The following is a 27,421-nucleotide window of genomic DNA, read 5'->3' on the forward strand; positions in this document are numbered from 1 at the left end:
TTCAATATCGTCTTCAATGATAAAAAAAACTTTGTGGTTAAAGGTTTCTCCTTAGGACTAGTGACAAAGTTAGGCTTATGCTTTTAGTAAAGACCATAAACCAAGCCAGAAGGGCTTAAGGAAGCAAGAGTCCTTGAGGGAAAATTCTTAGCTTTCTATACCCCAGCATCCTAGCTTAGGGTTAAATCTAGGTCTAACCAGGCTCTGCAGGTCGAGTAAGAAGGAATAATGAAACCATAGTTTCATAGAGAAACCATGGAGATGTCTGAATAGTTGATAACACACTGACCCAAGCTTGGAGGAAAACCATTTCCCCTCCATCATAGGAGATCTCTTTCTTTCTTGCTCCAGTGAACAGCTGGCCACCGCATGGCAGGCCTTCTTGTAGGGTGCCTGACAATTCCCTAGATGCCTCTGTAAAATCAGAAGCAGCACCCTGCCGCCCCACCCAGTCACAGCCAAACGGAAAACATAAATAAAAGGCTGTAGCCTCAGGCTTGTGGTTATGGAAGGAGCCTGGAATTGACAGGAGAGGAAGCACTGCCAAAGTGAGGATCTTATTTGTCCTTCTTGCTTTCCCCATCAGACACTCTGGTGGGGGTTGGAGCCACAGGCTGCTCCTCGGGGATATTGTCTCCAGCCTTTGATAGCTTCTTGGCCCGCTGGTATAGCTCATTTAAGTTAAATTCTCGGATCACATTCTCCTGCACAAAAGAGATGCACAAATCAGGATCTGGGTTGGAAGGGAGAGTAAAGAGCCTGGGAAGTAAGGCATTTTACACAGTCTGGGAAAGGAAGGAGTAAGCAAAGGACAAAAATCTTCCCTAACCTTCCTCTTTTTTAGGTACCCAGAAAAGTCAACTAATAGTTAAATACCCATTATGTGCCAATGGGTATTTAACTATTCAATGGGTATTTATTCACTGTGCCAAGAATTATATATACCTAAATTATTTAATGTAATCTGCAAAACAATCCTGTAAGCCAGGGGTTATTACCTCCAATTAACTGACAAGGAACCTAACACCTACAGACAATATGTGCAGGGGCCTTCGAGACCAAATCTTTTTTTTTTTTTTCTGATGGAGTTTCGCACTTGTTGCCCAGGCTGGAGCACAATGGCGCAATCTCAGCTCACTGCAACCTCCGCCTCCCAGGTTCAAGCGATTCTCCTGCCTCAGCTTCCTAAGTAGCTGGGATTACAGGCATAAGCCAGCACACTTGGCTAATTTTGTATTTTTAGTAGAGATGGGGTTTCTCCATGTTGGTGAGGCTGGTCTCGAACTCCTGACCTCAGGTGATCTGCCAGCCTCGGCCTCCCAAAGTGCTGGGATTACAGGCATGAGCCACCGTACCTGGCCTGAGACCAAATCTTAAACTAATAATTGTTCCCCAGTACTAGCAGGTCTGGCACATAATATATATTTGCTAAGTGAATTAATACACGAGGTCTAGTAACTAGTCCACACCCTTAAAGCTAATAGGCAAGTGGCAGAACTGTGAATCAAAGCTGGGTAGGGCTCGAAAGCCCACCTACTGTTCTACACCCTTCATGCACCTGCCCTTCCTTTCAGGTACCTCAGAGAAGGTCCATGAGACAGCCCGTCCTTTCTTGTCAATCTGTGGCCGCCGCATTACCTCCTTGCCACCTTGGAACAGGATCAGGGTAGGGAGCTGCTTGGTGAGGGGTGATGTGCTCACTTTGTACCTGCAGGGCCCAGGAAGTTCTCTAAATGCCCCTGTGTATAACACTCAAAGTGATTCCCTGCTCAGACCCTCTGCCCAGGTCTTTACATACCGTGTACTAACATCAGTATAGCGTCCAACATCCACCTTCCCAAAATTTAACCCTGTACAGTTGTACCTGAAAAGAATATATTATTTAATATACTGAAAAAAAAAAACAATGGATCAAGGAAAGTGGAAGTATCGATATTTAAGAGGGGAGAGGGAGATGCCTTTGGTTGCCATGTATAAAAATCAAGGACAAAAGAAGAAAAAAAAAAAAAAACAGTGAGAGGGAAGGCACAGCATCTTCATTTCCACCATCTCTCCTTTTGCACTACTCACTTGAGGGAGAGGTCAGCATAGATAGGAGCAAATGATTGGCAGTCATTAGACCAATTGGCAAAGAACTCCACAATCCAAGTGACCCTCTTGTCCCGTTCTAGTTCCTCCTGCCAAATACAGGGAAGAAAAGTGAGCTGGATCCACATAGCCTCCTGGGAAGTTTCACACCTTAGCATCTAATTCCTCATCCTGGCGTTCCCTCTTCCCCGGCTCTCATAATGAACCACAGTGCCCTTGACATCCATTTTGAAGCACTGTTGTTCCTCCTAGTGAATGCAGAGCACAACTACAAAATCATCCACAAGGGACCCAAGAAACAGAAAAGGGAAAGAGCACTCACATCAATGGTTTTATCATTGAAGTACTTGATATACTCAGGGCCCATATATAGGGGGGGTTTGCACGTCATCAGGAACACTAAACACAGAAAGAAGATGTCAGAGGAAACATAAAAAGCCTTACACAGGGAATTTACTTCCAAACCAACCCAAGGATTTCAGCCCCCAAAGAATACATACACACTTGTGGATGTATGTAGATGACCAACACATTCCCTACCTCTACAAATACAGTCTCTATAAACTGTTATCATCTGAGCTACATATATAATTAATTAGGTACGAGATATGGAAGAAGGGTATGGAGAAACATGTTTGGGATTGCAACTGTTGGGACTGTGGTTTCCACAATCAAGTCTATCAACACAGTCTTACAAAAACAAAAAACAAAAACAAAGAAAGGTCTCCTTACCTATGCAGAGTGTGATGTAAAGCAGGCCCATGCGAATATCCAAGCGGAAGAAAAGAATTGCATTGGCCACTTTACTAAACATGAAAATGTTGCCTATATGTTGCTCCACAGTGACTGAAACACAGAGATGTCACAGGTCAGGCTGGGCTGTGCACTCCTATATCCCATTCTTTGTCCCTCTTCATGGGGCACTTTGATATAGGAGATGGGGAGGGAATAGGTCCAAGTTCAAATTCAGCCTTGGAATTAAATGTAGGACAGATTTACCAAATGATTGCCACTCTCTTAACACGAAGGAAAGGACCTCCAAAGGGCATTAGATCTAACCTTATGACTGAGAAGTGGGCCAAACTTACTGGATCTGCGGTTCTTCATCATCACAATGGCACTGAGAAACATCAGGATCTCCACTTCTCTCTGGAACAGAATCAAAGTATTATAACAGGAATGCAGTGACTAGAGCTAATTTAGGTAGGAAAGGGAACTAAATATGTAATAAAAACCAATAGTGATCCAAACTGGGAATGGTAACAAGAACGAACGAACTGCAATTAGGTAAGGTGTACTGGGATAAACATCAGTCAGAAGACCTGGATTCAGGTTTTACTCCTGCCACAAACTTGCTGGTGCTTTTCTTTTTTCTTTTTGAGATGGAGTTTCACTCTTGTTGCCCAGGCTGGAGTACAATGGTGCAATCTCGGCTCACTGCAACCTCTGCCTCCCGGTTTAAAGTGTTTCTCCTGTCTCAGCCTCCCGAGTAGTCGGGATTACAGGTGCCTGCCACCACACCCGGCTAATTTTTTGTATTTTTAGTAGAGACTGGGTTTCACCATGTTGGCCAGGCTGGTCTCAAACTCCTGACCTCAGGTGATCCACCTGCCTTGGCCTCCCAAAGTGCTGGGATTACAGGTGTAAGCCACCACGCCCGGCCTGCTGGTGCTTTTCAACAAAGCACTTAATCCCTTAGCTTTGGCTTCCTCAACTGAACAGTATCTATTTCAAAATGCTACTGGGTAATTAAATAATAGATTAAAAAGAGTTGTATAAAGCATGATATGGTATAAAATCATAAGATTATTAAGATCAACTCAGTGTGACCCCTGTAGAATAAAACTTTTCCAGGTAAGTTTTCTTGATAATAGCCCATTAATACAATATCTAGCTATTCCATGTGTTTAATTTTTTATTTTTTAGACAGTCTTGCTCTGTCGCCCAGGCTGGAGTGCAATGGTGCAATCTCGGCTCACTGAAATCTCCACCACCTGGGCTCACGTTTCTCCTCACTCGGCCTCCCAAGTAGCTGGGACTACAGGTGCACACTACTGCACCTGGCTATTTTTTGTAGAGACCGGGTTTCCTCATGTTGCCCAGGCTGGTATGGAACTCCTGAGCTCAGATGATCCGCCTGCTTCGGTCTCCTAAAGTGCTGCGATTACAGGTGTGTGCCACCAAACCCAGCGCCCATGTGTTTAATTTTACTTAATCATTCCTCCCCACCCAATATTCATCGTGATAATCCATGTACTTTTGCTATAATTTGAGAGCTGAAAGGGGCTTTCAGAGCTCTCAAAAGCCCTTTTCAATACTCTTGTCTTACAGTTTTCTCACCTTCTAGAACAACCTTATGGTCCAACCTGTGGCTCACATGCAGCCCAGGATGGCTTCGAATGGGGTCCAACACAAATTCATAGACTTCCTTAAAACATTATGATATATTTTATATATATATATATATATATATATTTTTTTTTTTTAGCTCATCAGCTATCATTAGGTGTTATTGTATTTTATGTGTGGCCCAAGACAATTCTTCCAATGTGGCCCAGGGAAGCCAAAAGATTGGATACCCCTGTTCTAGAATGTAACCACCAAGTGAGCAAGCGAGACATAATAAACATGACAAAGACACTGAGAAGTAATAAAAATCTAAGCCTTGAAGTGACTGAACAGACTGCCTCTTGGCTAAGGGGACCCCAGAAAAACCTTGAAAACTGAATTCTTGGCCGTGACAGGGTGCGAGCTCAGACACCTCTTTATACCCCCTCCTTCACTTACCACCATTAGGCTTTCTTAAACAGAAAGTTAAACAGAAACCGGCCCTTTGAAAAGACTTGCTCCACCTGACATCAACCAACTGCCTGACACTGCCCATCCCTTTTGCAGTCAGGACAAAACAACTAACCAGCATTGCTTCCTGGTAAAAGAGCAGTGACCATGTAGTGGATCTGGCCAGGCTAAGGAGAACGCAGTTTCTGTGTCCTCTGCTTCACCTTTTGACTTGAGAGGGCTGGAAACTCCACCTCAGATCACTCTAACATTACCATTTTTGAACATGGGTCTTATGGACAGATATGAAGCTCAACTGAACATGCACATGTTTCTCCTTTCATAAATATTCATGACTCTGCCAATATATTATTAAATATGTGTGTTTGACCACCCTGCTTAGCATAAATTCCTGTTTCCTTTTACCCCGCACTCCAAGTGTCTGTTTTTGGCTTCTGAGCGGAGGCTCTGCTTCTCTGCCTGACAGGATAGCCTGCAAGCTGCAAACGTTTATGAGAAATAAAGCTCTCCTGGCCGGGCACGGTGGCTCAAGCCTGTAATCTCAGCACTTTAGGAGGCCAAGGTGGGTGGATCACCCGAGATTAGTCAACATGGCAAAACCCCGTCTCGACTAAAAATACAAAAAAAGTAGCTGGGCACAGTGGCATGTGCCTGTAATCCCAGCTACTTCAGAGGCTGAGGCAGGAGAATCCCTTGAACCCAGGAGGCGGAGGTTGCAGTGAGCCGATATCGTGCCACTACACTCCAGCCTGGGCAACAAAGAGTGAAACTCCGTCTCAAAAAAAAGGAAAATAGGGGTGAGGGAGTATGACAGACTTTAGTAAATATTATACCCGAGACAGAAATTAGGAAAGATTTTTTTTTTTTGAGACGGAGTCTTGCTCTGTTGCCCAGGCTGGAGTGCAGTGGCACGATCTCAGCTTACTGCGGCCTCCACCTCCCAGGTTTAAGTGATTCTCCCGCTTCAGCCTCCCAAGTAGCTGGGACTACAGGTGTGCACCACCACGTCCAGCTAATTTTTGTATTTTTAGTAGAGACGGGGTTTTACCACGTTGGCCAGGATGGTCCTGATCTCTTGACCTTGTCATCCACCCCCCTCGGCCTCCCAAAGTGCTGGGATTACAGGCATGAGCCACCCTGCCCTGCCAGGAAAGATTTTCATGAATGAAACTAGGTGGGTTAGAATTGGGAATGAAAGGCCGGGCGCGGTGGCTCAAGCCTGTAATCCCAGCACTTTGGGAGGCCGAGACGGGCGGATCACGAGGTCAGGAGATCGAGACCATCCTGGGTAACACAGTGAAACCCCGTCTCTACTAAAAATACAAAAACTTAGCCGGGCGAGGTGGCGGGCGCCTGTAGTCCCAGCTACTCGGGAGGCTGAGACAGGAGAATGGCGTGAACCCGGGAGGCGGAGCTTGCAGTGAGCTGAGATCCGGCCACTGCACTCCAGCCTGGGCGACAGAGCGAGACTCCGTCTCAAAAAAAAAAAAAAAAAAAAAAAAAAAAAAAAAAAAAAAAAAAGAATTGGGAATGAAAGTTGTGGAAAGGTGAATTTTATTTTAATTTAATTTAAATTTTTTTTTTTTTTTTTTGAGACGGAGGAGTCTTGCCCTGTTGCCCAGGCTGGAGTGCAATGGCACAACCTCGGCTCACTGCAACCTTTGCCTCCTGGATTCAAGCGATTCTCCTGCCTCAGCCTCCTGAGTAGCTGGGATTACAGGCACCTGCTACCATGCCTGGTGAACTTTTGTATTTTTGGTAGAGATAGGATTTCACCATGTTGGCCAGGCTAGTCTCAAACTCCTAGCCTCAAGTGATCCACCTGCCTTGGCCTCCCAAAGTGCTGAGATTATAGGCGTGAGCCACTGCTCCCGGCTGAAAGATGAATTTTAAAAGAGAGTTGTAGTTAACCAGGAGACCAAAGGTAGGACCAAAATAAATTCTCTAAGGACAGAAAATGGTCTATGGAGGGACTGGTTATTGCTACTGCAAACTTCATTTCTTTTCTTCCCCATACTACAACTAGACTTTCTCCCTGCTTCTTTGCATCCAGGTAGAACTGTTTGACTAGTACTTGAGAATGGAATGTGAATGAAAGTGATTTACCACTTCTGGGTTCAGGCAGTTAACAAAGGGTGTGCCCTTGCATTCCAGCTTTTTTTCATTTGCTGGCTAGATGATGCTGGGATGACCCAAGGCCACAGGTTGAAGACAAAATGAGCCTTGGGTTCTAGGATGACTCTATAATGCAGAGTCCTTGGTTGATCTATTTAATTGTTTTAAAACTTTTTATTGTGGATAATTTGAAGCATACAGAAGAGAGGATAATTGAATGAACCCCTATTACCCAGCTCCAACAGTAACCAACATTTTGCCACTGTGATTTCCAATTCATATATACTACCCATTTTTTTTTAATTTCTTAGAGAAATTCCTATCAGCTGGGTGCAGTGGCTCACGCCTGTAATCCCAGCACTTTGGGAGGCCGAGGTGGGCGGATCACCTGAGGTCAGGAATTCGAGACCAGCCTGGCCTACAGGGTGAAATCCATCTCTACTAAAAACACACAAAAAGTCAGCTGGGTGTGGTGGCACGCGCCTGTAATCCCAGCTACTCGGGAGGCTGAGGCAGGAGAATCGCTTGAACCCGGAAGGCAGATGTTGCAGTGAGCGGAGGTTGCAGTGAGTGGAAATTGCACCACTGCACTCCAGCCTGAGAGAGAGAGCGAAACTTCGTCTCAAAAAAAAAAAAAAAAGAGGCCGGGCGCGGTGGCTCAAGCCTGTAATCCCAGCACTTTGGGAGGCCGAGACGGGCGGATCACGAGGTCAGGAGATCAAGACCATCCTGGCTAACACGGTGAAACCCCATCTCTACTAAAAAATACAAAAAAAAAAAACTAGCCGGGCGAGGTGGCGGGCGCCTGTAGTCCCAGCTACTCGGGAGGCTGAGGCAGGAGAATGGCGTAAACCCGGGAGGCGGAGCTTGCAGTGAGCTGAGATCCGGCCACTGCACTCCAGCCTGGGCGACAGAGCCAGACTCCCTCTCAAAAAAAAAAAAAAAAAAAGAGAAAGAGTAGCACTTTTAAGGTATCAATCTGAAGAATGTTAAAGGAAACACAGTGCAGAATTTAAACATTTAAAAAGTTCTTGAACTAAAAATAACAATATTTGTAATAAAATCTTGTTTTAGCTAATTTAAGTTTTATGTGAGTGCATTTTTATAAATATTAAAGACTAATCTCTAGAAAGATAGGTTTTCCTTTAATCATAGCCAACTGAATTATACAACCCCTTTAAAAATTCCTTCTTACTGGCCGGGCGCGGTGGCTCAAGCCTGTAATCCCAGCACTTTGGGAGGCCGAGACCGGCCCATCACGAGGTCAGGAGATCGAGACCATCCTGGCTAACCCAGTGAAACCCCGTCCCTACTAAAAAATACAAAAAAAAAAACTAGCCGGGCGAGGCGGCGGGCGCCTGTAGTCCCCAGCTACTCCGGAGGCTGAGGCAGGAGACTGGCATGAACCCGGGAGGCGGAGCTTGCAGTGAGCTGAGATCCGGCCACTGCACTCCAGCCTGGGCGACAGACCGAGACTCCGTCTCAAAAAAAAAAAAAAAAAAAAAAATTCCTTCTTACTAACCTTATTATGATTTACAAAAACCATTCACAGTGGTTAGGCTGTTTTACCCTAAATCTCTCTTTCTCTAGCAACCCAGTTATTTTATTTGAGGGTAAAAATTCACTCTACAAGATTCTTGGTTTCTGTTTGTTTTGAGACGCAGTTTCACTCTGGTTTTTTTTGTTTTGTTTTGTTTGTGTTTTTTTGAGATGGAGTCTCGCTGTCACCCAGGCTGGAGTGCAGTGGCTCAATCTTTGGCTCACTGCAAGCTCCGCCTCCCGGGTTCAATTCTCCTGCCTCAGCCTCCTGAGTAGCTGGAACTACAGGCGCCTGCCACCACACAGCTAATGTTTTATATTTTTTTAGTAGAGACGGGGTTTCACCGTGTTAGCCAGGATGGTCTGGATCTCCTGACCTAGTGATCTGCCCGCCTCGGTCTCCCAAAGTGCTGGGATTACAGGTCTGAGCTGTAACTGTGCCCAGCCTGAGACGCAGTTTCACTCTTGTTGCCCAGGCTGGAGTGCAATGGTGCCATCTCGGCTCACTGCTACCTCCGCCTTATGGGTTCAAGCGATTCTCCTGCGTCAGCCTCCAGAGTAGTTGGGATTACAGGCACCCACCACCAATGCCTAGCTAATTTTTATATTTTTAGTAGAGATGGGGTTTCACCATGTTGGCCAGGCTGATCTCGAACCCCTGACCTCAGATGATCTGCCTGCCTCGGCCTCCCAAAGTGCTGGGATTACAGGCATGAGCCACCATGCCTGGGCTTTGTTGTTGTTGTTGTTGTTGTTTTTGAGACGCAGTTTCACTCTTGTTGCCCAGCCTGGAGTGCAATGGCGTGATCTCGGCTCACTGCAACCTCCACCTCCCGGGTTCAAGCGATTCTCCTGCCTCAGCCTCCCAAGTACCTGGGATTATAGGCGCCCACCACCCTGCCCGACTAATTTTTGTACTTTTAGTAGAGACGGGGTTTCACCATGTTGGCCAGGCTGGTCTGGAACTCCTGACAGGTGATCCACCCGCCTCGGCCTCCCAAAGTATTGAGATTATGTGAGGCACCATACCCGCTGCATGCATATATATATATATATATATGGTTTACCACAACCTCCATCTCCCGGGTTCAAACGATTCTCCTGCCTCAGTCTTAGTAGCTGGGACTACAGGTGCACACCAACATGCCCGGCTAATTTTTGTATTTTTAGTAGAGACGGGGTTTCACCATGTTGGCCAGGCTGTTCTCGAACTCTTGACCTTGTGATCCAACCTGTCTCGGCTTCCCAAAAGTGCTGGGATTACAGGTGTGAGCCACTGTGCCCTACCCGCTTTTATGTATTTTTAAGCCAATTAATTAGAGCTCTTTATATATTTTCAGTAGTGAAAATATTGTATACACACACATAAATATACAGACTTATTAGGTATGCCGATAGAAGCACACGGCATAGACTCATAACGACCTTTTTTTTCCATTTTTAAAAATCTTACACTAGGCAGCTGTCAGCTAAACAGCCTTAAATTTGCATATTAAAGGCAACTCGGGTGAAAATCAGATAGCAAAATTTACATCATAAGGTAAGAAAAGTCTAGTGTGCTAGAGGGAGATTAAAAGGGTTTCAATTGCCAATTGAACGTAAAATTATATGTCTATTATAAAGGCCTTTAAATACACACACACTTACACACTTCCCATAGCTATTAATTCAGTACTTTCACCATGAGACAAATACAACTTCACCGACTTGCAAAAAAACAGAGAACAGTGGTTTTTAGGTTGAAAAGTAACAGCCGATTTAAACCAGGCAGAAAAAAAAAACAGAACCTAGAACTCTAGTTTTCAGTTCGACCTCAGGACTCTTTTTCTTTAATGCAAATGTGCACGAAGACTATATTACTTCCATTTTATATCAACTCTGGCAAGTAGAGATGCCATGAAACCTACAGAGGGCCCGAAAAGGGGACATCTCCTCATTTTCTCCTTATTCTTAGATTTGTTCCCTGCCCTTTTTTTTTTTCCTTAGAAAGAGGAGCTGAGCTGTAGCCTCGGGTTCTTGTGTGGTGGATTGATGCATGCTGCTTGTGGGCAGGGCTCCACAGTGTCACCACTGAGTCATTTCTGCCCTCTTACCTGTCTCTCTCCAGAGGTCTGTGACCTCCGAGAGGGCTCAAAACGCTGGGTGATCAGCCCTTACACGCGTTTCCTGGATGAGCCATTTTTAAAATTGTTTTTGGGGGATTTCCCAAGTGCAGGGCCACTGTATGTCTTGGGGGTCAACCCCCTGGACACTCCCACGAGGCCCCCAGTCATCCAGGGGCACCTTTCGGCTGGGAAGAGCAAATGCCCTTTCTCTTCAGAGCTGGAAAACTCAGTCTCTATGAAAACAACAGTTCAGTTCCACACACAGATGAACCGAATCAAGATAAATTTTAGGAGAAAAAGCAACAGAGAATTCCCTTCAGAATGCATATCCAAACTACAATTAGGATCCTTAAACAAGTTCCTAGGAGAAAACCAGCTCAGAATAAATCAAGGACCATCAGCCCTTGAAGGGAGGTCCAGGGCTCAGGACAACTTAACAGTTCCACCCGAGGAGAAGCTCGAACTCAGTGGGGCTTTAACGGGCTCCTGCTGGTACCTTACCTCCGGTTTCCGGCAACTCCTTCGGGGTTCCGAGTCTTCTCTGAGACCCACGTTGGGCACCATATTATTGTTGCCAAAAAGAGTCAAACTCACAGTGAAACCCCGTCTCTACTAAAAATACAAAAAATTAGCCGGGCATGGTGGCAGGCGCCTGTCCTCCCAGCTACTCGGGAGGCTGAAGCAGAAGAATGGCTGAACCCGGGAGGTGGAGGCTGCAGTGAGGTTGCAGGGAAGGGGAGGTTGCAGTGAGATCGTGCCACTGCACTCCAGCCTGGGCAACAGAGCAAGACACCGTCTCAAAAACAAAAAAAACAAACAAAAAAAACTCTGTAAAATATTTTAAGAGATTTATTCTGAGCCAAATATGAGTGACCATGCCCCATGACACAGCCCTCAGGAGGTCCTGAGAACATGTGCCCAAGGTGGTCAGGGTATAGCTTGGTTTAATATTTTAGGAAGGCATGAGACATCAATCAAATACATTTAAGAAATACACTGGTTTCGTTCAGAAGGGCAGGACAACTCAAAGCGGGGGCTTCCAGGCTACTAGTAAATTTAAACATTTTCTGGCAGACAATTGGTTGAGTTCGTCTAAAGACGGGATTCATAGAAACGAATGTCCAGGTTATAATAAAGGACTGTGGAGGCCAAGTTTTATTGTGCAGAGGAAGCTCTCAGCAGACTTCTTAGACAGCAGGTTGTAAATTGTTTCTTACTGGACTTAAAAGGGTGCCCAGCTCTTAGTTGATTATCTCCTGGATCTGGCAAGGAAAGAAGGAAGGAAAACAAAGGGGAGAAGGGATGCTCTATAGAATGTGGATTTTTCCCAGAAGAGACTTTGCAGGGCAATTTCAAGGTATGGGAAGGAAAGAGATTTTGGGGTAAAACATTTTTAGTCTTCCTTGTTATGCCAGAGTCAGATTGGAAAGTAAGTCACAATAGATATCCAGGGTTAAATAAAACCCATCTGATGAGAATTTATGGTTTGTAGGGCATGACTCACCAGACCCCTTAGAAAGGAATTTGGGCCAGATTAAAAAAAAAAAAAAAAAAAAAAAATCACAGCTTAGTCCTCAGTCCCCCCTCTTGGCCAAAAAGCATTCCATAGAATATATGTGTAGGCCAACAAACACCAGCAGGTCGCAACATACTAGGAAGCCTCATTCCTAGAGTTGTTTGATTTGGCCATCTGGCAGGGTCCCACAGGACTAGGAAGGCTTGTTTCTAGAGTTCTTTTGATCTGATGGTCATAGTTTTAAATATTAGCGATTTGGATAATGGAGGGAGGACATGGTATGACCTGATGTAATAACCAATTGTTTAAGGGATGAAATGGGGTCAGGCTTAGTCTAAAAAAATCCCAGATCAGATCTACTTTCTGAGCTATTACGATCCGGGTCTTTAACTGTGCATTTCCCTTTTGCTGTATCTGGCATACAAGAAATATCTAATGCTAATAACAAATATCATAAAGACAGTGAAGATTTGGGTGTTCAGGGTTATAGGTAGAATCTGAGGGCAGTCAACAACCCAATCAGCCAGGAAAAATCCTGCATGCCTCATCATATTCCTTGAATAGACTTACAATTTGTTTATACTCCTTATTAAGGGTTATTTGCACCCTGTGATAAATCTTACTTGAAAATTGTGATACCAACATTAAATTAGAATGTAATACATTTATTCTCGCTTCCGGCCAATTTATCTCCATAGGTATAGCATCCTGAGGGAGAATATAAATTAAATGGGAGAAATGCCTGGTCCTTGGTTTTTAAATGGTTATAGACTTATTAAAAGTAGACAAACCGATTTTTCCCACAACTTTTGTATTGCACCATATACTGGTATTTGGGAGAAAAGGTTTTATCACAGGAGAAGTCATATAATTCTACAGTGTTTTTTCCTTGGCAGGACTTCCTATGGCTGAGGGCCTTGAGAGTCAAAAGACTTATAGTCAATTAATTGTCTTAGGCCATATAGGAATGGATGTGGACAGGCATTCATTACTTCTTAAAATTATTATTATTATTATTTTTTTTTTTTTTTGAGACGGAGTCTCGCTGTGTCTCCCAGGCTGGAGTGCAGTGGCGTGATCTCGGCTCACTGCAAGCTCCGCCTCCCGGGTTCATGCCATTCTCCCGCCTCAGCCTCCCGAGTAGCTGAGACTACAGGCCCCCGCCACCACGCCTAGCTAGTTTTTTGTATTTTTAGTAGAGACGGGGTTTCACCGTGTTAGCCAGGATAGTCTCGATCTCCTGACCTCGTGATCCACCCGCCTCGGCCTCCCAAAGTGCTGGGATTACAGGCTTGAGCCACCGCGCCCGGCCCAAAATTATTAAGTTAAAAAAAAAGCCGACAATAAACTCAAAAAGTTACAAGACTGACTTCTTTTTATTTTTTTATTTTATTTTTTATGGAAACAGAGTCTGGCTCTGTCGCCCAGGCTGAAGTGCAGTGGCATGATCTCAGCTCACTGCAACCTCCACCTCCTGGCTTCAAGCAATTCTCCTACCTCAGCCTCCCGAGTAGCTGGGACTACAGGCGCACACCACCACGCCTGGCTAATTTTTTGGTTTTTTGTAGAGATGGGGTTTTACCATGTTGCCCAGGCTGGTCTCGAACTCCTGAGCTCAGGCAATCCACCCACCTCGGCCTACCAAAGTGCTTGGATTACAGGAGTGAGCCACCATGCCCGGCAGACTGACTTACGTTTAATTTTTATGTGTTGAGCTACTGTAAGCTTGGTTTCTGTTACAGACTTATAGCAATTAGCTATACAAAACATAAGCATCATTCTGAAAAATAATTAAAAATATGTATATATACTTATCTATATCTGTAGATATATTTATCTTCACAACTTATAATTCGGAGTATTATACCCAGGAGGCTTTGTTCCACGGTATTTTATCATGTTAGTAAATATTTTTCCTTAATTTTATAGTAAGCAGAAAATTTTTATGGTTGGGTCGGATGCAAAAGTGACACATAATAGTTTAGAAGGTAACCAATTTTGTTTTACCAGCTGTGTGGGCATTTTTAGTACCCCCTTCTTGATTTGGAGGGTTTAATCTTGACCTTTTTTTTTTTTCTTCGAGACAGAGCCTCGCTCCGTCGACCAGCTTGGAGTGCAGTGGCACAATCTCAGTTCACTGCAACCTCCACCTCCCGGGTTCAAGTGATTCTCCTGCCTCAGCCTCCGAAGTAGCTGGGATTACAGGCATGCGCCACCACATCCGGCTAATTTTTGTAATTTTAGTAGAGACAGGGTTTCATTCTGTTAGCCAGGCTGGTCTCAAACTCCTGACCGCAAGTGATCCACCCACCTCGGTCTCCCAAAGTGCTGGGATTACAGGCATGAGTCACCTCGACCAGCCAATCTTGACCTAATTTTATCCCTCAAAACCATCCCTTATAACCTTATGCGCTACCTCTTCCAAGATAGTCCTTGGGCCTAGAGGGAGGCAGCTTGTATAGTTTTAGCAGCAGAGCATTAGCAGTGAAACAGATCCAGGGTCAGTGGGATACCAAATAAGGGAGATTCATGTTTCTAGTTTTCAGAATACCATGATTTTGGTTTCCTTCAAAGTAAAACAAGGAGAGATAAATAATGGCTTAATCTGCACTTAAAAAGTTAGGGCTGAGGCCAGACATAGTGGCTCACGCCTGTAATCCCAGCACTTTGGGAGGCAGAAGTGGGCGGATCACCTGAGGTCAGGAGTTCGAGACCAGCCTGGCCAACATGATGAAACCAGTCTCTACTAAAAATCCAAAAATCAGCTGGGCGTGGTAGAGGGCACCTGTAATCCCAGCTATTTGGTAGGCAGAGGCAGGAGAATTGCTTGAACCTGGGAGGCAGAGGTTGCAGTGAGCTGAGACTGTGCCATTGCACTCCAGCCTGTGCAAAAAGAGTGTCTGAGAATCCATCCCAAAAAACAACAAAACAAAACAAAACAGGGCTGAAATCTAGTATTAAGTATCACGCTTTTCCCTTAAAACAATTATTTTTTAACTATTATTGAACTTATGCAGACAACTATACTGTTACAAAATTATAGTTCTAAGTTTGGAGACCTTGGGCAAGGTAAATTTGCTTACAAGTACATACTTTACCCAAATAACTTAAAAGAAAAAGATTCTTCTGGACCCTCCTTTTTTTTTTTTTTTTTTTTTTGAGACAGAGTCAAAAAAAAAAAAACATTGAAAAGTACTTAGTTTTTGCTATCAGCCTTGATAAATGCTCCACACAAAAGACTATGCAATGGAGGATTTACATGATCTGATTTACGTCTTCAGTTTTATAGTACTAGAAAGGGAAAAACATCCCCCAATTAGATATAGTACCCATTTTTTTTTGAGACAGAATCTCACTCTATTGCCCAGGTTGGAGTGCAGTAGCGTGATCTCAGCTCACTGCAATCTCTGCCACCCAGGTTTAAGTGATTCTCCTGCTTCAGCCTCCCAAGTAACTGGGATTACAGGCGCCTGCCACCATGCCTGGCTAATTTTTGTATTTTTAGTAGAGACAGGGTTTCACCATCTTGGCCAGGCTCCTGACCTTGTGATCCACCCGCCTCGGCCTCCCAAAGTGCTGGAATTACAGGTGTGAGCCACCATGCCCGACCTTATAGTACCCATTTTCATAAGACATTTAGGTAAAAGGAGTTACAACTACCTTACATAAAGCTTGTTTAAACATCTTACATTTTACAGTTCTATTAACCTAAATGTTTTTATGTTCTGGTCCCAGGAAGCTTTTTTTTTTTTTTTAAATCCCCAAACCATTTTACCTTTTCTGGTACAAAGGGCTTGGATTCTCAGCAGGGGGTTGCATCTATAAGACCTATGAGGGATAGGATATTTGATAAGGCTTCTTAAACAGACCTATGATTCTGTGGGAGGGGCACCCATGTGAAACAGGCCCTCTTAACCTACAAATTTACCATGACCTGGGTAACAGACATAGTTGGTGGGAGGATATCCCAGTTATCATAAAGCTAGTCCAACATGGCTTGTATAGGAAACATACTAACTGCTTCATCTCAGGTACTTCACTTGGTATTTCAAAGGGAGAGTTGGGCAATTCCCTTCTCAGGGCAAACAGACCTTATAATGGCATTATCTGGCCCACTAGCTGATTGCTTTTTCAGGAATAAACCTCCTGTGTGTTTGGATCATGTATACTCAGTGATTGTTCAGTAATGAACTGTGGGTCCTGCATTAATCCAAACAAGCTCTTAAATTCTGTAGCATTTAAAATTAAGAATTTTGTCCTTAAAGTGGTTATTTTTACAATTCACTATAATAAAGTTTTTTTTAAAAAAGCTGAATGATACTAATCTACAAAATGGAACAATTCCTTTACATTACACCTTTTGGTTTTAAATAGTTACTTGGTTTTGCCCTTCCCCTATATCGACTATTTTCTTGGTAACCTGTTGCCCTGGCTTGTTTTGTTTTGCTTTTTTTTTTTTTTTAAATCCATTTAGTTTTATCTGTATATTTTTCTTCATTATAAAGCAACTCTTAGCTTATTTTATTTATTTATTTTTTTTGAGGCGGAGTCTTGCTCTGTCGCCCAGGCTGGGGTGCAGTGGCATGATCACAGCTCACTGCAACCTCCACCTCCCGGGTTCAAGCAATTCTCCTGTCTCAGCCTCCCGAGTAGCTGGAATTACAGGCACACAGCACCATGCCCGGCTAATTTTTGTATTTTTTTAGTAGAGATGGGGTTTCACCACATTGGCCAGGCTGGTCTTGAACTCCTGACCTAGTGATCCACCTGCCTCAGCCTCCCAAAGTGCTGGGATTACAGGCATAAGCCACTTAGTTTCTTTCTTTTTTTTTTTTGTGATGGAGTTTCGCCCTTGTTGCCCAGGCTGGAGTGCAATGGCACAATCCCGGCTCACTGCAACCTCTGCCTCCCGGGTTCAAGTGATCTCCTATCTCAGCCTCCCAAGTAGCTGGGATTACAGGCGCACGCCACCATATCCAGCTAATTTTTTTTGTATTTTTAGTAGAGATGGGGTTTCATCATATTGGTCAGGCTGGTCTCCAACTCCTGACCTCAGGTGATCCACCCGCCCCAGCCTCCCAAAGTGCTGGGATTACAGGCATGAGCCACTGCACCCAGCCCAAGCCACTTAGTTTCTTAACAGAAAAGAAACTTACATTTTTTTGAGAATTGACATCTTGCGTTTATAAATTCTTTTTTTTTTTGAGACGGAGTCTTGCTCTGTCCTCCAGGGTGGAGTGCATTGGCGCAATCTCGGCTCACTGCAACCTCCGCCTTCCGGGTTCAAGGGATTCTCCTGCCTCAGTCTCCCAAGTAGCTGGGATTACAGGTGCACACCACCACACCCGGCTAATTTTGTATTTTTGTACAGATGGGGTTTTGCCATGTTGACCAGGCTGGTCCCAAACTCCTGACCTCAGGTGATCTGCCCACCTCAGCCTCCCAAAGTGCTGGGATTACAGGCTTGAGCCACTGCGCCCGGCTGATAAAATTTTAATAAAAGCGTATTTTATGTTTCTACTGTCTTAACTTTTTTTTTTTTTTTGAGATGGAGTCTGGCTCTGTCGCCCAGGCTGGAGTGCAGTGCCACAATCTCAGCTCACTGCAAGCTCTGCCTCCCGGGTTTAGGCCATTCTCCCGCCTCAGCCTCCCGAGTAGCTGGGACTACAGGCGCCCGCCACCTCGCCCGGCTAGGTTTTTTTATTTTTTAGTAGAGATGGGGTTTCACCATGTTCGCCAGGATGGTCTCGATCTCCTGACCTCGTGATCCGCCCGTCTTGGCCTCCCAAAGTGCTGGGATTACAGGCTTGAGCCACCGCGCCCGGCCTTAACTTCTAGTAACCCAAATTTCCAGTGGGGAAAAAAAACTTGAGGGTTTAAACATGACTTTAAGACTTTTAAATTACTGGAGAGTTTTACCAAGGTTATGTAAATTAAAAGGCATCTGAACTAGCTTTTACCAATCTGATAAGCACTTACATTTTTTAAATTACTTGATTAGAGCTCTTTCATGTAGTTTGGTAGTGAAATATCACTTCTATATGACATATATAAAGATACAGATATAACAGGCATGCAGAATAAAAGCCATGTTCAAAAGATACTTTATTTGCCTGTTTTCAAAAACAATTTTTCTCCTTTACTTTAGATAATTAGTAAAAGTTACAGGACACAACAAAAGGTGAAGGAGAGAGCCATCTTTCAAGGCCTTTTCAAAAAGAAAGAGGGCCGGGTGCTCACGCCTGATTTTATTGTCTCAACTTTTTTATCTTTTTCTTTTCCTTTTTTTTTTTTGAGACGGAGTCTGGCTCTGTCGCCCAGGCTGGAGTGCAGTAGCCGGATCTCAGCTCAGTGCAAGCTCCGTCTCCCGGGTTTACGCCATTCTCCTGCCTCAGCCTCCCGAGTAGCTGGGACTACAGGCGCCCGCCACCTCCCCCGGCTAGTTTTTTTTTTTTTTTTTTTTTTTTTTTGGTATTTTTCAGTAGAGACGGGGTTTCACCGTGTTAGCCAGGATGGTCTCGATCTCCTGACCTCGTGATCCGCCCGTCTCGGCCTCCCAAAGTGCCAGGATTACAGGCTTGAGCCACCACGCCCAGCCTTTCTTTTCCTTTTTAAAAAATTCCTTCACTGAAGCTGGGCGCAGTGGCTCACACCTGTAATCCTAGCACTTTGGGAGGATCACTTCAGCTCAGGGGTTCGAGACCAGTCTAGGCAACAAAGTGAGACCTCCTCTCCACAAATGATTTTTAAACATTAGCTGGGCATGTTTGTTGGCACGTGCCTGTAGTCCCATCTGCTTGACAGGCTGAGGCGCGAAGATGGCTTAAGCACAGCAGGTTGAGGCTGTAGTGAGCTGCGACCATACCACTGCACTGTAGCGTGGGTAGGACTGCGAGACCCTGTCTGCCCCCTCAATTTTTTAAATTTAATTTAAAAAATAAATGAAATTACTTCACTGAGAAGGAAGAAGTCTCAACTCTTATTGCCTGGTTAGTCCTGGGCAAGTCCAATCCAAGGAGGGCCTACCTGGTGTCACGAATTAATGGGTCTATGATTGACAGCCCCCCACATATTGGTGGGATACTACAGGAACCACACACATGAACACCATCCTTAACTGTCTATGACAACAAGAGTCTTTCGCTATCTTAGCCTATTTTTGAAAGTGAATATTTTGGGGGAATGTGAGGGTTATATCATCTGGTATTCTGAACCTAGAAAGTTACCTCTGAGACTTTCCATGAAAAAAGCTTATTGGCTTAAGTCGCTAATTGGCTTTATTTAAAAAACATTTTAGGCCAGGCATGGTGGCTCACACCTGTAATCCCAGCACTTTGGGAGGCCAAGGCTGGTGGATCACCTGAGGTTGGGAGTTCGAGAATAGCCTAATCAACATGGAAAACCCCATGTCTACTAAAAATACAAAATTAGCCGGGCATGGTGGCGCATGCCTGTAATCCCAGCTACTCAGGAGGCTGAGACAGGAGAATCGCTTGAACCTGGCAGGTGGAGGTTGTGGTGAGCCGAGACTGAGCCACTGCACTCCAGCCTGGGCAACAAGAGCAAAACTCCATCTCAAAAAAAAAAACCCTTTATCTATTTATTTATTTATTTACATAAAACATTGATTGATTGATTGATTGACTGATTGGAGATGGAGTCTCACTCTGTCACCCAGGCTGGAGTACGGTGGTGTGATCTCGGCTCACTGCAACCTCCGCCTCCCAGTTCAAGCAATTCTCCTGCCTCAACCTCCCGGGTAGCTGAGATTGCAGGCGCACACCACCACACCCGGCTAGTATTTTGTATTTTAGTAGAGACAGGGTTTCATCATGTTGCCCAGGCTGGTCTCGAACTCCTGAGCTCAGGCAATCCACCAGCCTCGACCTCCCAAAGTGCTAGGATTACAGGCATAAGCCACTGTAGTAGGCCTGAAAAAAAAAAAAATTAGATAGCTCTTGTCTTAAACAGCTATCTTTCTGGTACCTATAAAAAGATACAGAAAGAACACAGCCTTGAAACTCCCTTGGCAATATTTTTTTTTTTTTTTTTTTTTGGAGACGGAGTCTTGCTCTGTCACCCAGGCTGGAGTGCAGTGGCCAGATCTCAGCTCACTGCAAGCTCCGCCTCCCGGGTTCACGCCATTCTCCTGCCTCAGCCTCCCGAGTAGCTGGGACTACAGGCGCCCGCCACCTCGCCCGGCTAGTTTTTTTTTTGTATTTTTTTTAGAGACGGGGTTTCACCATGTTAGCCAGGATGGTCTCGATCTCCTGACCTCGTGATCCGCCCGTCTCGGCCTCCCAAAGTGCTGGGATTACAGGCTTGAGCCACCGCGCCCGGCCGGCAAGATTTTTAAAAGACAGAAATCAGATTCAAAACACAAGTTAAAATTCTTTGTACACTCAAACTGCTTGTTTGGGATCCCTTGAAGGGCCTGCAAAAAGGCACTGTGATCTGTGCTCTAGTGGCTGGCAATAAAATGGTTCACTGCTGCAGTCTGAGTTGAATTCCTCATAAGGTTAACAGTCCACTGCAGATACAAGTCTTTTAACTCAGGGGAAAAAAAAGAAACACTTATAAAAATTAGTTTCAGGCCAGGCATGATGGCTCACGCCTGTAATCCCAGCACTGTGGGAGGCCAAAGCGGGCAGATGGCTTGAAGCCAGGAGTTCGAGACCAGCCTGACCAACGTGGCGAAACTGTCTCCACTAAAATACAAAAATTAGCCATGTGTGATGGTGCACGCCTGTGATCCCAGCTACTCAGGAGGCTGAGGTATGAGAATTGCTTGAATCTGGAGGCAGAGGTTGCAGTGAGCGGAGATCATGCTAAAGCACTCCAGCCTGGGTGATAGAGCAAGACTCTATTTAAAAAAAAAAAAAAAAATTTATTTGTTTTAAATTTCCATTTGTGACTTCTGACTTTTGGGGGTACTCATTCGTTATTGGTACCATATAGACAATATGTAAGCACATGTATAGACACGTACATACGTATATAGGCACATGTATCTATACAAAAGCCAAAGACTAGAGAGTTTAATTCAAAAGAGAAGAGTTTTAAACTCAACATGAACCCATTAGTGACTTTTGGAGCTCTATGAGGAAAACAAGAGGCCCCAAAAGAGAGGGTCAGTGGCACGTTTTTCTTTTCTTTTTTTTTTTTTTTTTGTATTTTTAGTAGAGATGGGGTTTCACCTCGTTGGCCAGGCTAGTTTTGAACTTCTGACCTCAGGTAATCCACCCACCTCAGCCACCCAAAGTGCTGGGATTATAGGCAGGAGCCACCACACCGTGCCAGTGGCACCTTTTTTTGTCTTCCTCAAGGGGTCTCAGGGTTGTCAGAAGTCCCATCTAGACCCCTTCAAGGGTTATCAAAGGTGGCAAAAGGAAGAAGTAAAAGTACATGGAAGAACAAGTTTTGGAGAAGTCAATTTGGGGAGATTTTAAGCTTCCCAAAAAGGCTAATGAAATTTTACATTTTCAAGGCAGGGTGCAGTAGTTCATGCCTGTAGTCCCAGCACTTTGGGAAGCTGAGGGAAATGTACCACTTGAGCCCAGGAGTTCAAGATCAGCCTGGGCAACATGGTGAAACCCCATCTCTACAAAAAATACAAAAATTAGCCAGGCACGGTGGTATGTGCCTGTAATCCCAGCTACTCAGAAGGCTGAGATGGAACGCTTGAGCCCGGGAGGTCAAGGTTGCTGTAAGGTGAGATCTCACCACTGTACTCCAGCCTGGGCAATACAGTGAGACCCTGTCTCAAAAAACAAACCAAAAAAAAAAAAAAAAGAAAGAAATTTTACGTTTTTCTCAGCAAAGATCATGCCAACAAGAAAGGAAGTGAACACAAGGACTAAACATAATTTTTTTTTTTTTTTAAAGGGGGTTTCAGTCAACTGAAAAAATTTCCAGGGCATGAGATCCAAAAGATCCAAAAGAGAAAAAGCAGAAAACCTTTAAAATAAAAAACTGGCCAGGCGCAATGGCTCACGCCTGTTATCCCAGCACTTTGGGAGGCTGAGGCAGCTGGATCACGAGGTCAGGAGATCGAGACCATCACGGCTAACACAGTGAAACCCCGTCTCTACTAAAAATACAAAAAATTAGCCGGGCATGGTGGCGTGTGCCTGTAGCTCCAGCTCAGGAGCTGAGGCAGGAGAATCGCTTGAACCTGGGAGGCGGAGGTTGCAGTGAGCCGAGATTGCACCACTGCACTCTAGCCTGGGAGACAGAGCGAGACTCTCTATCAAAAAAAAAAAAAAAAAAATTATAGCCTGAATATCAGCTTTTAGTTAAGCCAACTTCTGACCAGAAAGCTCTTTTTAAAAATCCTTTGTGGCCAGGCTCAGTGGCTCACACCTGTAATCCCACCACTTTGGGAGGCCAAGGCAGGCAGATCATGAGGTCAGGAGTTAGAGACCAGCCTGGCCAACATGGTGAAACCCCGTCTCTACTAAAAATACAAAATTTAGCCAGACATGGTGGTGGGCACCTGTAGTCCCACCTTCTCGGGAGGCTGAGGCAGGAAAATTGCTTGAACCCAGGAGGCGGAGGTGGTTGCAGTGAGCCAAGATCACGCCACTGCACTCCAGCCTGGGCGACAGAGTGAGACTCCATCTTAAGAAAAAAAAAAATCTTTTTTAAAAAATTTTTTGTTTGACATAGGGTCTTACTCTTCACCCAGGTTGCAGTGAAGTAGAGGGATCTCAGCGCACTGTAACCTAGGCCTCCTGGGCTCAAGGGATCCTTCCTCCTCAGCCTCCTGAGTTGCTGGAACTACAGTCGCGCACTACAATGCCTGCCTAATTTTTAATTTTTTGTAGAGATGGTGTCTCGCCATGTTGCTTAGGCTGTTTTAAATCTTTTATTATCAGGCCAGGCGTGGTGGCTCAAGCCTGTAATCTCATCACTTTGGGAGGCCAAGGTGGGTGGATCACTTGAGGTCACGAGTTTGAGACCAACCTGGCCAACATGGTGAAACACTGTCGTTATTAAAAACACAAAAATTAGCTGGGCATGGTAGTGGGTGCCTGAAATTCCAGCTATTTGGGAGACTGAGGCAGGAGAATCACTTGAACCCAGAAGGTGGAAGTTGCAGTGAGCCAAGATCACGCCACTGAACTCCAGCCTGGGCAATAGAGCGAGACTCCCATCTCAAAAAAAAAAAGGGGGGGGGGTTGTTTCAGAATAAATGAATGGAGGAAAACAATGATATAGATAAAACTAAATAGATATAAAAAGTTGAGCAAAGAGGCTTTGCCGCCACCACCGGGAGCCCTGTACTATCAGTCATGGTCAACCCCACCATGTTCTTTGACATCACCGTGGATGGTGAGCCCCTGGGCCACGTCTCCTTCGAGCTGTTTGCAGAAAAGGTTCCAAGGACAATAGAAAACTTTTGTGCTCTGAGCACTGGACAAAAAGGGTTTGGTTATAAGAGTTCCTACTTTCACAGAATTATTCCAGGGTTTATGTGTCAGGGTGGTAACTTCACACGCCATAATGGCACTGGTGGCAAGTCCATCTACGGGGAGAAATTTGAAGATGAGAACTTCATCCCAGAGCATACAGGTCCTGCCATCTTGTCCATGGAAAATGCTGGATCCAACACAAACAGTTCCCAGTTTTTCATCTACACTGCCAAGACTGAGTGGTTGGATGGCAAGCATGTGGTCTTTGGCAAGGTGAAAGAAGGCACGAATATTGTAGAGGCCATGGAGCGCTCTGGGTCCAGGAATGGCAAGACCAGCAAGAAGATCACCATTGCTGACTGTGGATAACTCTAGTAAGTTTGACTTGTGTTTTAGCTTAACCACCAGACCATTCCTTCTGTGCTCTCCTCTCAGGAGAGCACCCCTCCACCCCCATTTGCTCGCAGTATCCTAGAATCTTTGTGCTCTCGCTGCAGTTCCCTTTGGGTTCCACGTTTTCCTTGTTCCCTTCCATGCCTAGCTGGATTGCAGAGTTAAGTTTATGATTATGAAATAAAAACTAAATAACAACAACAAAAAGCTGGGGAAAGAAAAGAAAGAATGAAAACAAATTCTAAGAGGTTATAAAAGGTTTATGGAAATTTTATCTTGTGTAGTCAAAGCTGATCAAGATTAGACAGATTTGTTTGTAAAGTTTATTAAAATTAGCATTAGTATTAAAAGCACATTAATATATAGCATATATTATATATATTATATGTATTTTTTATTTTACTTATTGATTGATTTTGAGACAGAATTTTGCTCTTGATGCCCAGGCTTGAGTGCAATGGCACGATCCTGGCTCACTGCAACCTCTGCCTCTCGGGTTCAAGTGATTCTTCTGCCTCAGCCTCCAGAGTAGCTGGGATTACGGGCACCCACCACCACACCCGGCTAATTTTCTGTATTTTTAGTAGAGACAGGGTTACACCATGTTGGCCAGGCTGGTCTCGAACTCTTGAGCTCAGGAAATCCACTCGCCTCAGCCTCCCAAAGTGCTGGGATTACAGATGTCAGCCACCACACCTGGCCAAGTGTCTTATTTTCAAGGAGGCTCTTGGAAAGCATGGGAAGAATTCTGACAAATACAGGTTTCTGATAACTTTGAAATTGCATCATTGGACTGGGTAAAAATTTCCAAAGTCTAATGAAAATAAAACTGGACTCATAAAATTGCTAACCTCCAGACTAATGTTTTCCATTTTTCACCCACTCTTCTGACTTAGAATCACTAAAAATTAAAACAGCCTTCTTTTTGACTTGGCGCAGTGGCTCATGCCTGTAAATCCCAGCTCCTTAGGAAGCCAAGTCAGGAGGATCCCTCGAGCTCAGGAGTTCAAGACCAACCTGGGCAACATAAAGAGACCCCACCTCAAAAAAATTTTTTAAAAATTAGCCAGGTGTGTAGTGCATGCCTTTGGTTCCAGCTACCTGGGAGGCTGAGGTGGCAGGATGGCTTTGCCCAGGAGGTTAAGACTACAGTGAGCCATGATCACACCACTGCACTCCAGCTTGGATAACAGAGCAAGATCTTGTCTCAAAAAAACCCCAAAAAACTAAAAACCCTGCCTTTTTCCTAAGGCCTTATCAGCTAAAGCTAGTCAACTTGTCTTTGAAAAAAAAAAAAATCACCGTAACATCTTATATTTGGACAAACTTTACACACAACCTACAATCTAGGAAAATAAATTGCTATTGATCTTCCCAACTGACTGCCCTCCAGACTCTAAAGAAACTAGTTTATACGCTATACCAGATATTAAGCTTTGCCTTGTTCCATAGATATGTCTCTCTTATTAAATCTGTTTGCCTACATCATGTATAGAAGACTAGCTTTGAGAACTCATCTACAATGCCATCTCCTGAAAGGAGACACAGAAATTTAACTGAACTGGCCTATCCCCCAAAATGAGAGACTGGTTTAATGGGATCCTTTGCCGCTCAATTACTAGCCCAATTTCTCTCTCCACAGACACCAACTCAGCTTTTATAGGGAAACTTCTAAGGAAGTTTCAGACAAAGGAAATAAAGGAGACCAGGGACTCACAGCCCAAAATATGGCATCCTGTATGCTAATTATTTTAAATTAAAGGTCCCTGGATACCAGCAGATACTGGAAGCAGCTTTACTCTGATAACTACCTTATCTGCCTAAAGTCCAGACCTGTCAAAGAAGAAAACAATTACTTCTGGTCTCTTCCCTGAGTTTTCATTAACTTAACTCATAGTACAGGAAGAAAGACTGAAGCCTGTCAACACACCCGGACAGATTTTTGTCAGAAACCACTGTCTGCTTTGCAGGCCCAACAGTCATTGTCCCACGCCACTGTATGTTCTCCAGGCCACTGAATCACCCTAAAAGTCATTTACAATCCACCTTAAAATCACCCACATTTCCCCATCTCCCATACTCCTATGAAGAAGGGTATATAAGCCTCTGTACCCCACTGGGTCATTCTCCTTCAATTCCCTCATGCTATGCACGTTAAAATAAAATTTCTGTGCCTTTCTCCTATTAACGTGCCCTTTGTCGGCTGATTTTTCAACAAACCCTCAGAGAGCTAAGGGGAAGCTTTGCCTTGGCCCTTACATGCTATATAGCAGAGGGTAAAGTGCTTTAAGTTCATGTTCTGAGCAGTCCCTCCACCCATTCCAAGGAAGCACAGCAAGGAGCTTGGGACACTTCTCAAAGAAAGCCCAAAGATTTCTTTACAACTTATTTTTTACAATTCCTTTACAGTAGCCCCAAAATTTTATCCACTTTCGCATCCTCAGGATCAAGCAGAGTGCCTAGAGTGTACACTCTAGAAATGCTGATTGAATTAAGAAACGGCTGACAGTGTGTGCAGGTAGTGTGGCCACAAGAATAGTTTCAAGTCCCAGGCACTCATTAGTTGCATGACCTGGGGCAAGTCGCCTAAATATACCAAGATCCATTCCTTCACCAATGAAACAGGACTACTACTACTTGCCTTCCCTACCTTACTGGCTCCTCAGGAGGCTTTACATAATGAGCGGCACTGTAAGATGCTATACACGTATATGTACAGTTTTGACAGGGCTGTTTCTTAGTCTAAATGGTGAAATGGAAAGAAACCTGGACTCAACAGTCAGAAGCTGTTGGGCCGTTGTACAGGGCTACGACTAACAGGTTCCGTTTTCCCATATTAAACACAAAGTTTAGTCTCGACGATGTTTCGGACTCTGCACTTTACAGTCTGTTAAATCCGCTACAGGCTCGGAACCTCAGGTGTCCTCAGAAAGGTAAACCCCAGGGTTCCCAGATGCACCTGCAAGGGCAGGGACAGTCAAGGTCGCGGTACTGAGACGCGGGACGCTCACCCAGTCAAAGTCACACGGGTTACCGTCTTCGCGTTGGGTGGGCAAACCGTGGCAGAGTGGCGGCAGTTTCCTCACGAGTAGGAAGGCAGCAGAGAGCAGGGCCGACAGAAGGTAGTAAGGTTGGGCAAGCCATCGTGAAAGTCGCGGCACCGAATACACCAGAGCAATTAGAGGAGCCAAGACCGCCATCTTTTCGGCCGCAAGGGCCACTGCTCACCGGCGTCGTAGGTCCGGCCCCGCCTCCCCCACCATAGCGACTGCTATTGGGCTACATCTCAAACGTACGGCCTCTAAACCCGGATGTAGTTCTGTCAACGCTGTGGTATGTCAGAACCCAAAAAAGAACTTAATATCTTATTGGTTGGTCTAGCTGTCGCTTTATCAGCTTAAGTCATTTTATTGGACTGTAGCTAACGTAGCTAGCAGAAGACTCTAATAAGG

At 44.7% G+C, this 27,421-nt stretch overlaps 1 protein-coding gene across 2 annotated transcripts; it reads right to left on the bottom strand.

Moving 5' to 3' along the window:
- Positions 1–250: 250 nt before the first annotated feature.
- TMX2 (thioredoxin related transmembrane protein 2) lies at positions 251–27,195 on the bottom strand. 2 transcript variants are annotated; one of them, NM_001195759.1, is made up of 8 exons: positions 26,981–27,169; positions 3,177–3,237; positions 2,821–2,934; positions 2,411–2,487; positions 2,071–2,177; positions 1,799–1,864; positions 1,579–1,708; positions 251–704 (listed from the first exon to the last, which is right to left on the bottom strand). In NM_001195759.1, the coding sequence occupies exons 1-8, from the start codon at positions 27,167–27,169 to the stop codon at positions 558–560; spliced, it is 891 nt and encodes a 296-aa protein (NP_001182688.1). In that variant the 3' UTR covers positions 251–557. The 2 variants fall into 2 exon arrangements, with proteins under 2 accessions (NP_001182688.1, XP_077816412.1); XM_077960286.1 differs by lacking the exon at positions 251–704 and having other exon boundaries at positions 1,584–1,708; positions 1,810–1,864; positions 26,981–27,195.
- Positions 27,196–27,421: the final 226 nt, after the last annotated feature.

Source organism: Macaca mulatta, chromosome 14, assembly GCF_049350105.2.
Source record: "Macaca mulatta isolate MMU2019108-1 chromosome 14, T2T-MMU8v2.0, whole genome shotgun sequence".
Classification (NCBI taxonomy): Eukaryota; Metazoa; Chordata; class Mammalia; order Primates; family Cercopithecidae; genus Macaca; species Macaca mulatta.

What these genes read in the sequence shown, in the direction of transcription:
- TMX2 (NM_001195759.1), bottom strand. Translation starts at nt 27,169, where the DNA reads ATGGCGGTCTTGGCTCCTCTAATTGCTCTGGTGTATTCGGTGCCGCGA. An exon ending in GATGAAGAACCGCAGATCCA is followed by an intron (nt 2,935 to 3,176) that starts GTAAGTTTGGCC and finishes TCTGTGTTTCAG; the next exon opens with TCACTGTGGAGCAACATATA. An exon ending in TCTCATGGACCTTCTCTGAG is followed by an intron (nt 705 to 1,578) that starts GTACCTGAAAGG and finishes TCTTTTGTGCAG; the next exon opens with GAGAATGTGATCCGAGAATT.